Source organism: Cynocephalus volans, chromosome 3, assembly GCF_027409185.1.
Source record: "Cynocephalus volans isolate mCynVol1 chromosome 3, mCynVol1.pri, whole genome shotgun sequence".
In the NCBI taxonomy this organism is placed as follows: domain Eukaryota; kingdom Metazoa; phylum Chordata; class Mammalia; order Dermoptera; family Cynocephalidae; genus Cynocephalus; species Cynocephalus volans.
In genome coordinates this window covers 139,311,594-139,328,173 of record NC_084462.1, presented here as the reverse complement: position 1 = coordinate 139,328,173, position 16,580 = coordinate 139,311,594, and the positions used below count along the sequence as shown (strand labels likewise).

General features: G+C 36.9%; 1 protein-coding gene and 1 pseudogene across 7 annotated transcripts in view; both read right to left on the bottom strand.

Annotated features, from left to right (window-relative positions):
- TMEM260 (transmembrane protein 260) overlaps window positions 1–11,410 on the bottom strand; it is a 57,353-nt gene extending 45,943 nt beyond the window's left edge. For 6 of the 7 annotated variants that reach the window (XM_063090775.1, XM_063090778.1, XM_063090781.1 and 3 more), the window contains exons 1-3: window positions 11,182–11,410; window positions 5,901–5,932; window positions 5,023–5,174 (exon numbers count right to left, since the gene is read on the bottom strand). In XM_063090775.1, the coding sequence (XP_062946845.1) occupies window positions 5,023–5,174; window positions 5,901–5,932; window positions 11,182–11,341 (344 nt within the window). In that variant the 5' untranslated portion in view covers window positions 11,342–11,410. Of the gene's footprint in view, window positions 1–5,022; window positions 5,175–5,900; window positions 5,933–7,378; window positions 7,416–11,181 lie in introns of those variants that run through there. The other variant, XM_063090777.1, reaches the window with a different exon arrangement.
- On the bottom strand, window positions 9,036–9,149 carry LOC134374219 (5S ribosomal RNA; annotated as a pseudogene).
- Window positions 11,411–16,580: the final 5,170 nt, after the last annotated feature.

Here is a 16,580-nt window from a genome sequence, read left to right as displayed (position 1 = left end):
AAAAACCTGGCAGCTCCCATCTGACCCCACAATCCCCTACTGGTGACAGCTCCAAGCTCCATGGCAAATTAGGCCTTCTCATATTACAATTGGAGAAGACAGATTCCATTAGCAGTATCTGAAATTGAGTGGAGAGCTGCACTGTTATCAGACTTGACTCATAAGCACTGCTATTAATCAGAGCTATGATAGCATTTATATATTTCAAGCTATCTGCTGCCGCTGTGATATTCTGCTACAAAGGGTTGATGGGACTTAGGAAAGTGAACAATAGAGCTTTCTGGGAAAAGCAGAGTAAATCAAGAAAGTCTATGACTTCCGCACATTCTGAAGGGATTGCGGTTTACATAAATTTTCTCCCAATTGGAGATTGAGCTCTTCCTCATCTTACACATGGGATTTAGTTGTCACTCAATGGTAACAGCTGTGAAAAGGTGAAGCGGCCCACCGCTCAGAATATTGCCTTCGCTTTTAAAGCAATTAACCCATGAACAGGAGGATACCTGGTGATATCAAAGGGATTAGACCAGGCAGTGCATTATTAACATTTCCTTGAACTAATTCTAACTCTGACTAGCTGTCAGAAAAGACTCTACAGTCTTAAAAAAGAGTTTTTGCCCTGCTTTTTTCCCTTCAAAATGAAGCGCTGCTATTTGAGCCTAATATGTCCCTCTACTTATAAGAAAATGCAAATGAACCAAGCTCTTAATATGCTTAAGCAGTCTGAGTCAATGCAATTTTAATACAAGTACGAGAGAAATATATGATCAATTAACCAGGGATCAAGACAGATATTCTCCTGAAAGGAAATTAATGCTCCAGTACTTTCCATTCTTCTTCAACTACAAAAACTTGGTGACTATTTGTTACTTATGCATAGTTACTTCTGAAATTAGGAAGAGCTTCACATTATTCTCTATAGCAATAATCTAAAATACTCTTTGAGCTGGAAAATCCAAATGTCTCTTAAGCAGAAGATTCTGCATTCTCTAAGGTACGGCATTTTAATTTTCTATTCTTTATTGAATGGAATCCTAACTGAAGCTATAAGAACAGCAGACACAGTGCTCAGAATCAAGTATTCCCTTTCCTAAAGTTTAATCAAATTAATTTTTACCACAAACATAATGTTTAGAAATACATAACTTACAAAAATTACAAACTCCATGAATAAAACCCTGACACAAAACAATCTGCCAGAAGATATTTAAATATTACTGAAATCGATCATAAGTTATTTGTAGTAAGCACAGTTTCAATATCTTTAATTATTATTAATATTCATATATTCTAGGTAATCTGCTTAACATTAAGAGATCTGATTACTGTACAATGTTAATGGTGTTAGAAATTGTTTTTATGCAAGTTTCCTGAAATTATGCCACTTGGATAAAACACTTGAAAAACAGCTTATTTAGTGGTTAGTGATTTTGTCCTACTTTCTTTAAAATAAGCACTGAGTCTTGACTTTAAAAGCTAAAAGAGTTTTACTTTCAATTCACATGATTGCTCAACATATATTGTTGAACGAATTCTTCAATTGTTGCATTTGGCCCATAATAGTTTGAAAAGGATATGCTGACTCTCAAAGCCTGTTGAGAATCTATTCCCTGCCCTGTAACTACCAAAATACATGATACAAGATATGCCCTCATCTGAGACCATAGCAATTTAAATTTTCCCTGAGGTAAAGAATTTTTATACCATGCTATCGACATATTCCCTTCTTTAGTGATACCAGAATATATGAAAAGTAAGCATGTAGATGGTTAATAATAGTGACTTAAGTACTCCTTCCTCATTTGGTATATATGACCTAGTTTGATATTTTCTAGAAAATAATTTGAAACTCAAGTATTAAGCAATGTTAAATGGTGTTTATATTAGTGATTTACATTATCTGTAACTTTTTAACTTTATATTAATAGGATTTGTGAATTTCAAATAGAATACTTTAAATATCATACTATCAAATTTAAAAGTCACTTACTTCAATGGCTTTAAATGAGAAAATCCCAGTTCCTATAAGTCACTAACCGTATTACATAACCTTAAAAACACAGATGTACACATTAATAAAATGAATACCATTTCATATAAATGAAATTTATTAGATTAAATTCCCCCAACATAATACATGCTTAAAAATACCCCAGAAGGGGACAATATGTAAATAAATACATACAGAAACAACTGCCACAATCTTACTATTTTTAATTCAATAAACTACAGTGACAAACACAGCTTTTGATGTGCTGTTTTACTCATATACTTTCTACATTAAGCACAGCAAATATAAATGAGTTCTTGCCAACCATAAGGAAAGATTGACAAAAAATGCAGTGTTAATGACATCTTACGGCTTTTAAAAGCAAGAGAAAGATGGAAGAAAAGCAAAAATTACATAGTAATTGGAAACGACAAATAAATTGTTCTTTCAATCTAAGTCATGTTTACTGAAAAAAAAATGGAGCCTTTTATATCAACACATTTAAACAGAAATTTGCTTTTGAAATACCATCTTTGTTTAAAAGGTACAGAAGGCCTTTATGTCCCCCCCAAGAGCTAAATATAGTGAATGCCATGTGAACAATTACCTGAAAAAAACCTAAACCTGTTAAAAGAATTAATTTACTGCACACCAGTCAGCACTAATCCTACATGTACAGAAATGTTCTCTTAAGTGATGGGGGAAAGAAAGAATAAAACTGTTTTGTGGATCAAAACCTTTCAATATTCAACAACAAAAATGGAATGATGATTTGGTCTGTAAATGAATAAAGTAGTGAAATGTCTCCTAAACAAATTCTGATAAAGGAGTCAACCTGTAAAGGAATAGATTTACTGTATGCTGGGACTAGAAAAAAGCTGTCACTGTAATGGTTGTACAAAAACTGTGTCCTGCTGTTGGGTTTATATTCACAGAAAAAAGGTTTTAAAGGTTAAGTTCAGGTCATACAACAAATGAAATTGTAACAAGCCAGCTGACATTGTATAATGTCTTCTTCCACTCAATCAATAGGCTACTGTTAGTCCTATTACCATAGAGATGGCTTCTCCTTTCTGAAGGTGTCTATTGTTAGACAAAACAGATTTGCCACTTGAACTAGGTTGTTCCCAAAGGACATGTACCTTGTCAATTATTTGTATTCAAAATAATGAAGTATTTTCTTATTGAAATGTATGTAAGAGATAATATTGTTAGATCTCTTTTCTGAAAGACAGCAACTTTTCCAAAGTACTATATTACTAACACCACTCAAATACCCAGCTTAATCATATTAAGAGTTTTGATTTAAAGCACATGTCAGCAAACATAAAAACATATCATTAATACTGTATATTAAAAGAAAAGGGTTACAGGCTAGTGTGCTAATCTGAAATTTATTATAATCAAGCATAATAATTAATAAAAGTTATTTTTAAATGGAGACAATTTAAAAGAAAATTACTGTCCAAAGCTATTTGGATTCTGTGAGATTTTATAATTTTTACAGTGGTTCTCATGTGTAATGGCATCAAAAATTAATGTTAAAAAATATGAAAATGTTTTAGAAAAAATCAAAATTTATTTATCATCTGCATATATAAATGATCTAAAATAAAGATTAACTACCAAAATAAATATAAATATTGGTTTTCTTTAAATGTTTTTATCTCAAAATGTCTTGTAAAAATTAATAACTCAATAATAGTTCTTGTAAAATTAACAATGCAGAACAGGTAATTTCCTGTTCAACCTAGATATTTGAAAAAAAAAAGATCAGTTTTTTCTCTCAATAGATACACTGACAAATTCTTAATTATAAAAGACTCAGAAGGAACAATTCTAATAAAATTTATTATAGCCATTTGGAATAAGAAAGTATTCACAACACTAATGAATCCAAGCAGAGATATTATTTTAAATATCTCATACTTAAAGATTTAGCTATCACTGAAAATCTGTAAGACTGAAATAGAAACAAATTAAATAATACTGATAAAAATTTAGTAAATGATCAACAGTTATAACATTTGAATCTGAAAGCTTTCTACAAATAGTTTTAAAAGTAAACTGTAGAGTTATAATCATGTTAAATTTTACCTTTCTGTAAATAATTAAAAGAGAATTTGGAGGGAATTAAGCTAAAGGGCATTATTATGACTTTAATGCAAATAAAAAATATTAGTCTCCAAAAACGACATTTGAAATTATGTCTATTTAAATTATGCTGTATTTATATACAACAATGATTTGTTTTTATAGTAAGACCTGCAATAGTTTTTGGAAAAAGTGTTTTAATTTAGCTTTTCCCTTTGTGGTTAGTATAATTCGTATTTTTCACTATAATCCTTTTAGGCATAGGATAGACCGAGCTAAGAATGAAGGAGAGAAACATCAAGGACAAATGAGTTTACCAATATCCTAAACTAATGACCAATTTTTTAAAAGCAGGGGAGACTTCTAAGTTAAGAAAGCCTTACGTCAATGAAGTGAGATCTAATTTGCTTACTTTCCCTACAGTTATAAAGAAACAGAGTGAAACCTTACTATGTTACTCAAACCACATCCAAAATTGATTTCCTTAGTTAACAACCTCATTTCAAAAAGTATACAACATGTTTATATTTAGAATATAAAATAATTAGATATTAGCCCTGGACCTGATAGGCAGCTGCCCATCAGCTATACTGTGAGTAATTAAATAATATTTACCATTTACCAAAAGATGAACTTCATATTGTTGAATTAAACTGGCCCATCTGCATCTTCATAAAATGACAAACCTTATTAGTTCTGCCTAACCAGAAAACCGTGCTAATGAACTGGTGACACCTTCACTCTATTGTATGAGGCAGAACCAACTGTGTAATCATCTGAGGGGTCAAATGCATATGAAATTACTGTAAATTAAGGAAATGAAATCATATGAGTTAGGGAAACCACGCAACAAAAGGTTTTTTTAATATGTACTTGGGCCGTAAGAAATCTACATCTTTAATTACTAAAAATTAATTTTAACTAATCATCTACTTTACCTGAAAACGGTGAAAAAAAGTAACGATGCAGCTACTGCTCCAAATAAACCACAGAGAAGATTGACTCGGTAGGCAACTGAACCAAAAGGAAATAGTATAATTGCCAGTTTAGCCACCAGCGTGAACAAAGGATAGCCAGGAGGATGGGCAACCTACAGAAAAATCAGCAACAGTTACAAGGTTTTCATGTAGGAAATGAAGAGTCACACTGGCTTTAATTGAAAAGTAACCCTTTTTCAGGCAAGTATAAAGATTATGTGCCAATGACTAAATGTTTCAATCGTGGTTTTCTATTGTAATCCTCTTGTGCCAATACAAATAAATATTTTCTTTAGTGGATTTGGCAGCATATATCAAATGGTGCATCACCTAGAGAAAGGGTGACATATTTCATTGTCAGTTCTTAAGCAGTTTGTTCTCTGGGTTCACAGTACATTAGGGTCATTTAAAAGGCTATTGAAAAAAGCTGGTTTTGAAATACCGCATTGGTTAGAAAGTTGAAAGACCACACTGCTATCGGATTACCACCATGCTGACAGTCGTAAGGTCTTGCCTAAAGGGATCATGCACCATAATAAAGTTTATTAAATAATAAACTTATTAAAACTGTTAACCCGATTTGCTTTATTCTCCACAGCTTATACAAAATTTGGGGTGATAATAAGCCAGCTACTGTATATATAGTAAAGACTTTGCTTTATAATTTAATTTAATTGGATTTAAAACTTAAAGTAAATTGTCATGTACTGTACTTATAAGTTACTAAAAACTGGGGTTTGAAAATAAATTAATCTACTTTACTCCATGCTTAATTAAACTTTCTTAATTCCTAAAACTGTTAATGAGAGCATTGATTAAACAATAAAACTAATACTTACTCCAAGCTCATGTGCGGCTGTGATCAGTTCCCCTGTGAAAAAATAATGTAAAACCAATAATTACTATTAGAAAATGACACTCCTCCAAAGTTTTCAAAATCCAAATGCTTGCATTGGGGTTTTGCATTAATTTGACTGGATAAAACTATAAATCTGTAGAGATTTAACAGCTTGAAATAGTCTAAGAATATTTTCTCCCTTAGGTTTTATTGAACAAACTATCTTTGATAGTTTTTAATAACTGGTCAGTAGAAGTATAGGTGAATTCTGATTTTTAAAAATGGTAGTTTTCCCTCCTGAAAGTTGTATTCACTTGTAAATATACAAATACTGTTACGGAGCATTAGTGTAATACACTGGATTATCCCTGAAGAATTTAGCACAAAACAGTCTATAAGATGCAACCATACGATATGTAAAATGTGCAGACTTCTCAGGTTTGAACACTCCATAAAATGTGCCATACTAACATAACACTGTCATTTGGATACCTTCTCTACATTAATTACATTGGGAGTCTTTAAATAATTTCCAATTGTTTACTAACTCTCGGTTATTTTGGTAAACTATCATAATACATTTTTTTCAAGCCATTAAATAGTTATATTCTTTATATAGTCCTCTATAGTTCCTCACCACTGATTATTTCTAAAATTATAATGCAGTAATTCAATGCCTACTCATTAATATCTTATGCATCCAGAGCACAGGGACTATTTCTGACTCAACCCTGTACATCATAGTATAGTGCAATGTAAGAAATCAATCAATATTGATAAATAATTTGTGAAAGTTACTATTACCGTTTAGGAAATGTACTAATGTCTATTTTTTATCCTGCAATAGATATCAATATTCTGCTTTTAATTTCTACTGCCCCAGTCACAATTTAGAACTTTATCCTCTCTGGCCTGGACTATAGCTATAGACTTCACCCATCTTCTACTTCAATTTATCTATCTTCATACTGACATCACTTAAATCACCACCTATTCTCCATCACACACACACAAACAAAAAGGCTGGATCATATCCCTACTCTAAGATTTCTCAGTGGCTGCTCTCTGCTTACTGAATGAAGTTCAGATTCTTCAGCATGACATTCAAGCCCTCTATAGCTTAAAGGTCCCTTTGCTAGGTTTATACCATGAAACCTATGCTCATCCCAGTCAAATCTGATTTACCCACCACTCCTCTGGAGTGGTCCTCTTTTGCACCTCTTCTCACTCATTTTCTCACCCTGGAATATTTTCCCCAGCATTCTCTCTTAAATCCTTCAAGGCCTAGTTCAATTGCCACATTCTCAGTGACACCCTTCCTTACACACCTCCCTTCCCAGCCTCCCCCAGCAGCATTAATCACTTCTTTCTCCTCCATCGAACCTGCTTGAGTCTATTTAGCACTTATTTAGATTGCCTGATATTCTGGTCAGTTGTTTTCATTACTCTCTCCCACTAAGTTCAAAAACATTATCCTACCCATTTCAGGATCCTGCCAAGACACCACCACCTCTCTCTCCTCTGGCCACACAGAAAGAATCTAATTCAAGCCCTGCACACAAGAGATTGACAAAAAGACATATCACATTGTCATCCCTGTTACTCAGACACCCCTATCTTAGGTGAATGACTGTTCACCTCATGGAAACCCCATAAGGGCACACAATGACAGGTACTGTTCACTTAAGTCAATTACTTAAGGATTTTCTGGAGACATCTTAGAAATCAAAGGCATTTTTTATATCCTAAACACTCCTTTTTAAGGAAATTATCTATTATCTAAGAATGTTTGGAAGAATTATTCCCTTTGTAAAACTGTCAAGGATATTATTTTTAGTTTCACTCCATAATGAGTTCGTGCTTGTCTTCAGTCCCAAACTGTTTTTCATCAGTGTTTTGTTCTTATATCTCTGTGTGATGAAGCACACCATAAGTTCAAAATTTCAAGGTCAATATTCATTCTCCTCCACTTAAAATGCATGTAGAATTAATTATAGTTAATATCAAGAAAAATAGCCTATTTTCTCTAACTTCTTCTTACCACTGATTAAAAAGTCAATATGCTGTTATTCTTTGCTGGAGTTTTGCTGCCATAAAGATAAATCTGGAATGTGACAAACTTCCATCAATTCTTATCAAATGTTAAACTAAAATCTAAATAGAAAAGATGCCACTATTCAAAGTTTATAAATGTATCGTTGATAAAAAGCTACAAGGAAACAGTTCTCTTAAATTGAATGTGATAAAGAGAAAAGAGGAAGAAGTTAAAAACAAAAAACAAACAAAAAAACCAAAAAACTCAAAGCCTCCTGAGTCCTTGCTTTCTCCCAACCCTTTCCACTAGTGTTTCCTCTAAATCACGTCCTACAACTACCTGCATCAGAACTATCTGGGTGCTTTTTAAAACTTAGGATTCCTTGACCATATCCCAAAACTCCCTAATCTAGTAACACCTTCTGGCCTTGGGGCCCAAGTTTCCCAAGCCAATTCTGAAGTCCATTCAAGTTTGAGAACCTCAGCTTTGCTGTCTGGGACATGAATTGGCACACTCAGAGTTGTCAGCAGACACTTAACCTTTACAAAAACCAGCTCCTTTTATATTACACTTTTTTATATTAATTATACTATTATATTGTCATATCAAGTCTGTTAAAGACAGTATCTTTAAAATACATATATAAGCTAATTTAGAAAAGGCTAGATTCCCAACCCCTTCCTCCAAGGACCATGAACACTCCTACCCATAAATGAACCAGATGTGTCAAGTACAAGTAGTGCAAAAAATAATTTTGGCAATCCACAATGTGATGGATTTATGGAGTACAATCTAAGACTTATCAGGAAGAAGAATACATGCTTTTTAATGGTTTTGAGGTGTATTCTGTTTATTGACAGAAAATACATTTTATAAACATTTAAGGAGAACAGTACATTCAACATGTAAACAAAATTATCAAAGACATGATTAAACAAATTTTCCATACTGGCATATACTTGGAAAACAGTTTATCATTCCCAAAAATGAACATAAAGATATTAGAAGGAACCACTATTTAGTATCGAACTAAACAAATAAGAATATCTTTAAGGTAAGGCAAGATGAAAACATAACTTTATTCTCTCTTTTTTCTTTTAAAGCCTACAGCACTGGGTATTCCCAGGTGGTCTCTCATCCAAGTAACCAGGCCCGACCCTGCTTAGCTTGAGATCAGATGAGATCCGGCACATTCAGGATGGTATGACCATAGACTGTAACTTTATTCTTTTGGGGAAAAATACAGTATTAATAAGGACAAGGCAACAATCATAGATTTTAAATAGAATTTAAATATCACCACATATGTGATGGCAGATTTAACAAAGAATTTCATGAAATTCTTTGACAAAGAGCAGAGGTTACAAAAGAACATTATCTAAAGTTAATCTTAGATTCTTTCCCTGACTGCCCTTACTTCACGGTTCAACTTTGGCCATAGCTTAGCCCTAGTTTTCTGAACTATAAAAATAAATGTAATAATAGTACCTACATCATAAGGTAAGCTGGGAGGGTTAAAACAACAACCCATATAATGCTCAATAAATGTTAGTATTATTATTCATCCCACCCCCATAATTCAGGCTCAAATGACCATGATAAGTAGCTGACAATCTTTTTTTTCAACAACAGAACTAGCTAACTTCTGAATAATGCTCTGCAATGTCAAAACTCTTACAACTATGAAGATATTTCTATTATTTAATATAAATCTTGGAAATATGGTAACTCCATTCTTACTCCATTAATGAAACACTATCTCTACTTGTTAAATAGGAACTGAAGGAAAAAAGGTAATGACTTGGAAATGGAACATCAAGGATCCTCAACGTAGTGGGCAGCCTTGAAGTGGCTCCCAATAGTCCCCAATTCCTGGTATTCTCACTTGTGAAATCCTCTCTGCCTTGAATGTGGGCTGGATTTATTGACTAACCTCCATGAATAAAATAGGGCAGTGTCATGTCACTTCCAAGACTAGGATAAAATACAACAGAGATGTCAGAGAGAGGTGACCTATCTCTCTTTTGACAGACGTCAGCTATCTTATGGAGAGACGCATATGCCATAGAACTGGATTGAGTTTAGAAGCAGATTCTCCCTAAATTGAGCCTTGAGAGGACTGCAGCCCCAACCCAGACCATGACAGCAACCTTGTCCTGAGCAACGACACCTAGCTAAACTGCACCCAGAAAACAGAAACTTGTAGAAACTGTGCGATGATAAACGTTTGCTGTTTAAGCCACTAAATTTGGGAGTAACTTGTTATGCAGCAAAAGATAACTAGTAGTTTCTTCAGTGCACATATTCACTACCTGAATTTACAGCTCCATTCTGACAAAATTACTGGCCGTTATAAGGCATTATTTGATGGCCACTTAATTTGGTACCAAACGAAACCAAAAGCAACCAAACTATGGTTGGCCGGTTAGCACAGTTGGTTAGAGCTCGGTGATAACACCACTGAGGTCAAGGGTTCGAATCCCCAAACCGGCCAGCCGTCAAAAAAAAAAAAAAAATCAAAACAACAAAAAAACCAAAACCTAGATCATGTTTCTCGGCTCAAATACAAAATAACTGAAATGGCCCACCAGTCATGCTTTTCTCTTTAATTAAAAGCAGCTTGAGTTAAGTCGCATCTGGCCTCTGCTTTTTAAAGGGCTCTCCACCAAATATTCTGCATGCTGGTTCTTTCTCAACATTCAGGTTTCAACTAAAATATCACCTCCTCAGAGGCCTCTCCTGACTATCCATTCTGAAGGACCCCCACTCTCAATCACGTTTCTCCCATTGTCTCTATAATTTTATCGCCACTTAACACGTAGTTGTTCATTCAGTAACTTGTGTACTGTCTTTAACCGCACTAGAATACTCTCCAAGAAATTTGTTCACCACTATTATTATTCATTTTTCTGAAACAAGGACTCGGTAAGTAATATTTTGTGAACTAAAAAAGAATGGAAGGTAAAAACTCAGAACCAGAAAAATGATCTGGGGAAGTGGAGAGCTTGTTAAGCCCCATCAGGCGAAACCAATAATGAACCTGATTTCGAAAGCCTTAGGATTAAAGAAACCAGTTACAGGAATGGCCAGTGGTTCTGGGACACCAAACCCTGCGACGGGCACAGGCGGGTGCATGGAGGGCCGGAGCTGACCAGACATAATGCCAAGACTGCGGGCCAGCCGCGGCCCCTCGCCGCTCCAGGACCAGGAGAAAGGGGCATGAGAGACGACTCTGCGAGTACTTTACCCGAGTCTCCCCCCGGCACCGAGGGGGGCAGCGTGAGGGTGAACACGGCGGCCACGGCCGCGAACACCGCGACGCCGCCGCGGAGGCCCCCGGAGCGCCGCGGCCCCGCTCGGGCCACCCGCCCTCGGGCCTGGCCCCTGCCGTCGCCATGGAGGCCCATGGGCCCGTGGCCACCGAGGAAGGATGACACGGCGAGCCCAAGGACTCGGTGCGGCACGGAAGAGGCGAGCACAGCCCTCGGGGCGGCTTTGGCGGCTTCCGGGTTGAGCCTCCGCAGGCCGGAGCGCACCTTTCTCTGCCTGAGGGCGGGAAGGAGAAAATGCCAGGACTCTTGAGAGCCTGGCCCTGGGAGGTTTACAGCAGCGCACCACGCGTGGGCGTTTACGCACTTATAATGTGCTTTAAAGTAACTAATTTCAGGGGACAGCATTCCTTTAAAGAAGCAAGCCTGGCCACAGGCCTATCGTCTCTATGGCTCTCACACCCTCTCCACACTGACTTGGTTGGTTCTGACAGAGACAGAATCACGGTCGAAAACTGCGAGTGAGGGAGGGGTGCTTCTGCCACCTGTGGTCGGAGGTGGAACTGCACAAAAGGGCCAAGATCACTTTCCAGGATCCCAACATAGGTTAGAACAGAAGGTAGTGTATTTGCGGTCCGTGCAGTTATGCTAATTAATTAAATCGCTGAGTAATTTCAGAGAGATTAAAATATGTTAGTGTCTTTTTTTTTCTCATTGCATGATGAAAACTCTCTAGATGAGTTGGGAAACGAGTTTCTGTATTAATACAGATAACATACTGTGATAAAGGTGTCTACTACTATAATGAAGAGGAGTATTTTGGAGTTTTGACCACAAAATGGGAAATGAAACAGTCACCATACTTTGCAACTAGCTGCCATGCAAAAAAGAATGGAGGCCATTGGACAACCACATAGCAGGGCAGTTAGTAAGCTTTTTAAACTTACATTTTACATTATTATAGCAATTTTTCTGAAGTGGCAGAGGAGGAGGGCAACCTCCATGAAATGTATCTCAAAATACAGCCTGAAAATCAGTGACAATCTCAAACATGTTACTTGCAAACTGACAGGAGCACAGTGTCTCAACTGTAGGGTAACACCACCTACATTGCCTGGCAGTAATTGTGTCAGCATCCCATAGTCTTTTCCAGGTACTTATCTAATGCTTTCTCAGCTATACTGTGAATTCCTGGAGGGCAGGAGCTATATGGTAGGCTGCTTCTAAAGTAGCTCCCAGCCATCCCTGCCTCCTGATATTCACTCCCTGTATAATCCTCTCTCCTTGTGTATGGGCTGGACCTAATGACTGGAGTCTATCAATAGAATAAGGCAAAGTGATGGATGTCACTTTTGAGATTAGGTAATAAAAGAAAGACTTTCATCTTGCTTGCACTCTCTCTTGCCCTCTCACTTTTGCTCTCTGATGAAGCCACCTACCATGTTATGAGCTGCCCTATGGAAAGGTCCACATGGCAAGGAACTGGGGGCCACCTCAGCAACAGCTAGCAAGAAACTGAGATTCTCTGTCCAACAACCTTCAAAGAACTAAATCCAGCCAACACCATGTAGTAGATCTAGGAAGTGGGTCCTTTCCCCCTTTTAGATGACTATAACTCCTGTCAAGACCTCAAATGCAGCCTGTGAAAGACCCTGAAGCAGAGGACTCAACCAAGCCTCATCCAGAATGCTGTCTTACAGAAACTGTGAGATAATAAATGTTGTTGTTTTAAGCCAATAAACGTGGGTTAATTTGTTACTTGGCAATAGATAACTAAGAAAGGCTATCTTCTATTTCTTTTCTCAAAGAGCATGCCAATGGATAACACTAAGTCAAGCATATACTTTTTTCTCTTTTTATCCATTTCATCTTTTACTCATGAATTTTATAAAAAGATAAATTTTTATTTCAAAAGGAGCAAAGAATTATTTCTTTGACCATGTTTGGGAGGTAGAGATAATGCTGGAAGTTCCAGTTTGGGAGTTATTCACATAAGGATAATCTGCATGACTACATTAATAAAGGCATAGTGTAGAGAGAACAAAATTGACGTCTAATGTTAGCGCATATCTTCATTTAGGGAATGGCAAGAGAAGAGGAGAGAATAGTAAAAGAGAGTGAGATATCACAAGAAGCTAAGGAAGAAATAATGTCAATGAAGTCTATGTAGTCAAAGTGTCACAGAGAGGTAAAGGACTATGAAGAGGGGCACATCTAGATTTTATGAAGCTTGAATTTATGTAATTTGGAGAACTGTCTTTAAGCAAACGAATACAAAACTGCAGATACAGAATAGGTACGAGGCACTGGAAGAAGCCTGTCGTGAGGATCTGTGAAACCTAAGCTTCGTTAATTTCACAGTTAATCTCCTTTAAAGATGAAGAACCACTGTTCTCTGTTTGTGCCTGACGCTACCTCACAGTAAGCATCTGACTATTCTCTCCTCGCTGAAGCGTTTTCTTTTCTGGGCCTCAATGACAGCATGCTCCTTTGGTTGTCCTTTTACCACTGGTCTCTCCACCCTGCTCTGCTTCTGTCAGACCTTCAAATGTTGGAGTATACCAGGGCTATTCTAGACTTCTCTTTTTTTCACCCTTCATTCTTGATATGATCTTATTGAAGCTTTAAATAGTAACTACAGGAGGATACAACTCGAAACTACACCTTCCCAACCTCTCCTTTAAGCTACAGAATTTTTTTTATAACCCAACTGCCCCCTGATTTCTTCATCTCTATGTCCAAACAGCCTTTTGAACCTGACAGACTTTGTCTTATTTGCACAGTGTTTAAAATGGTGCCTGGCACAAAGTGGGTACTTAGCGTACATTTATAGAATGAATGAATGAATGAACAATGAGAGACCATTGGTATATTCATTAGGTATTGCCTTTAGGTACAGAGACCCTGCTACAGTGGTTTGGCTTAAACATTCAAGCATTTATTCTCTCACGTAAAAGAAGTCAGAAATCTGGAGAGAGGAAGTCTGACACTGGTTTGGCAACTTCTTGATGTCACTAAGGACAACACTGAGGTCTGCACTATCCCACTCAGCTTATGACCTCAAGGTCATCTCCTGATCCAAGATGACTACTAATGCTCCAGACATTACATCTATACTTGAAGAATAAAAAGGAAGGATGAGAAGAGAAGGACATGCTCCATCTTTTTTAAAAGAGTGTTCTGGAAATGTCATTCCACAATTCTGCTACCCTTCATTGGCCACAATAGAGTAACAGGCCATCCCTAGAGGCAAAGGATGCTGGTAAATGTACCTTTTCAGCTGCACGGTTTGTCCAGGATTCTATTGCAAAGGAAGAAGAGGGGAATGGGTAGTGGGAGGCAACAAGCAGGCCCTGCACAGTTGCATTTGGTGAACTGAAGGTATTTAAACCTTGAAACTTCAAGAGGTCAGTTTTAGTAGAATAGTAGATATGGAAACCAGGTACTAGTGGGTTAAGAAGTGAGGAGATGGAAGAAGTGAAAATAGAAAACATTTGCAAGAAGTTTGGAAGTGAAGGGAGAGATAAGTAGTATGAAAATTTACAGGGATTGAAGTGTTAAAGGGAGTTTTGGGGTTGTTGTTTTGTTTGTTTGTCTGAGGGCATATTTGGAAAGAGATAGTGATGAAGTAAAAATGTATAGGAGACTGGAGGGGCTGGGACCGAGGAGCACGGAAGAGAAATGTTGAAGATAGAAAATATTAGAGATAGAGAGAACTTTAGGTAACACGTGATGGTTGAACTTGCTTCTGGGACAGACCGATAAGATGTACAAGGAGTATTTGCTTATTGTTTATGCTCTACTTCATTCCACAGTGGCTTGGAGATAGCTACTATAATACAAACCATAAAGTAAAAAGATATGTGACTCACTTAGAATCCTAAGAATAACCAGAATCCTTAGAATAACCAGAGAAACAGAACTAGTAGAAGACATTTATTATGAGATTTATTGCAAGAAATTGTCTTATGTGATTGGGGGGCTGGCTAAGCAAGTCTAAATTCTATAGGACATGCCATCAGGAAGGGCAGGCTGGAACTCTCATGGCCAGCATCTAGCCTCTATTGAAATCCAAGGAAGTGGCCCCTCCTCACTGCTGGTTAGAAGTGGACATTCCACCTCCATCAAGAGCGCGCTAGCTGGGAGGGTGGGAGTGTTTCATAGCAGTTCCCCTTGTGCTTTCCACTGGCACCACACTGGGGATTGGAGAGGTGGCCTCCTCTATGTTGTATGGTGGTGAAAGTCCTGATGCTCCACTAGGCCCCCTTTGATACCACCCCAGTGGAAGAAAGAGGGACACCTCATTATTGCTGGATGGGGGTGGAATTCCAGGCTTAGAAAAGTAATTTTAAACATTCAAATCTATTACCAAGCAAGGGAATTTGAAATAAAAAACAAAGAAAGGCTATTTTTCACCTCTCCAACTGTCAAAGGTATTTAACATCTATAGAGTATTGGTAATAAGGGGATGTGGCATAACCATTAACTCAATGTGCCATTTGGAAAAGAAATATTGTCTGGCTACAACACGTAAGAGTCTTATAACAAATATTAAGGTATTACTGTTTCAGAATCTCACAAGCTTATACCTGAATAATTAGAGTTTTTATTTATTTTATTTTATTTTTATTTTTTATTTATTTTACTTCTCAATATAGATTATAGTTGATTTTTCATGTCCCTTTACCGGTTCCTCTCCACTCTCCACCCCACCCCCCACCATCATATCTGTTTACTTGACTTAAATGGTTCAAGGAATTTTTATAGTTATTCTGTCTTCTTCCCCCTTCCCCCTTGATTTGTTTGTGTGTTTATTTATTTATTTTTAGCTACCACAAATAAGTAAGAACATGTGGTATTTCTCTTTCTGTGCCTGACTTGTTTCACTTAGTATAGTTTTCTCTAAGTCCATCCATGTTGTTGCGAATGGTAGTATTTCATTCTTTTTTATAGCAGAGTAGTATTCCATTGTGTAGATATACCACAGTTTCCTTATCCACTCATCAGATGATGGACATTGGGCTGGTTCCAGCTCTTGGCTATTGTAAACAGAGCTGCAATAAACATTGGAGTACAGATATCCCTTCAGCATGATGATTTCCAGTCCTCTGGGTATATTCCCAACAGTGGAATAGCTGGGTCATATGATAGATCTATATGTAATTGTTTGAGGAACCTCCATACCATTTTCCACAAAGGCTGCACCATTTTGCAGTCCTACCAACAGTGTATGAGAGTTCCTTTTTCTCTGCAGCCTCTCCAGCATTTATCATTCTCAGTCTTTTGGATGTCAGCCAACGTAACTGGAGTGAGATGGTATCTCAAAGTGGTCTTGATTTGCGTTTCCCAGATAATGAGTGAGGTTGAGCATTTTTTC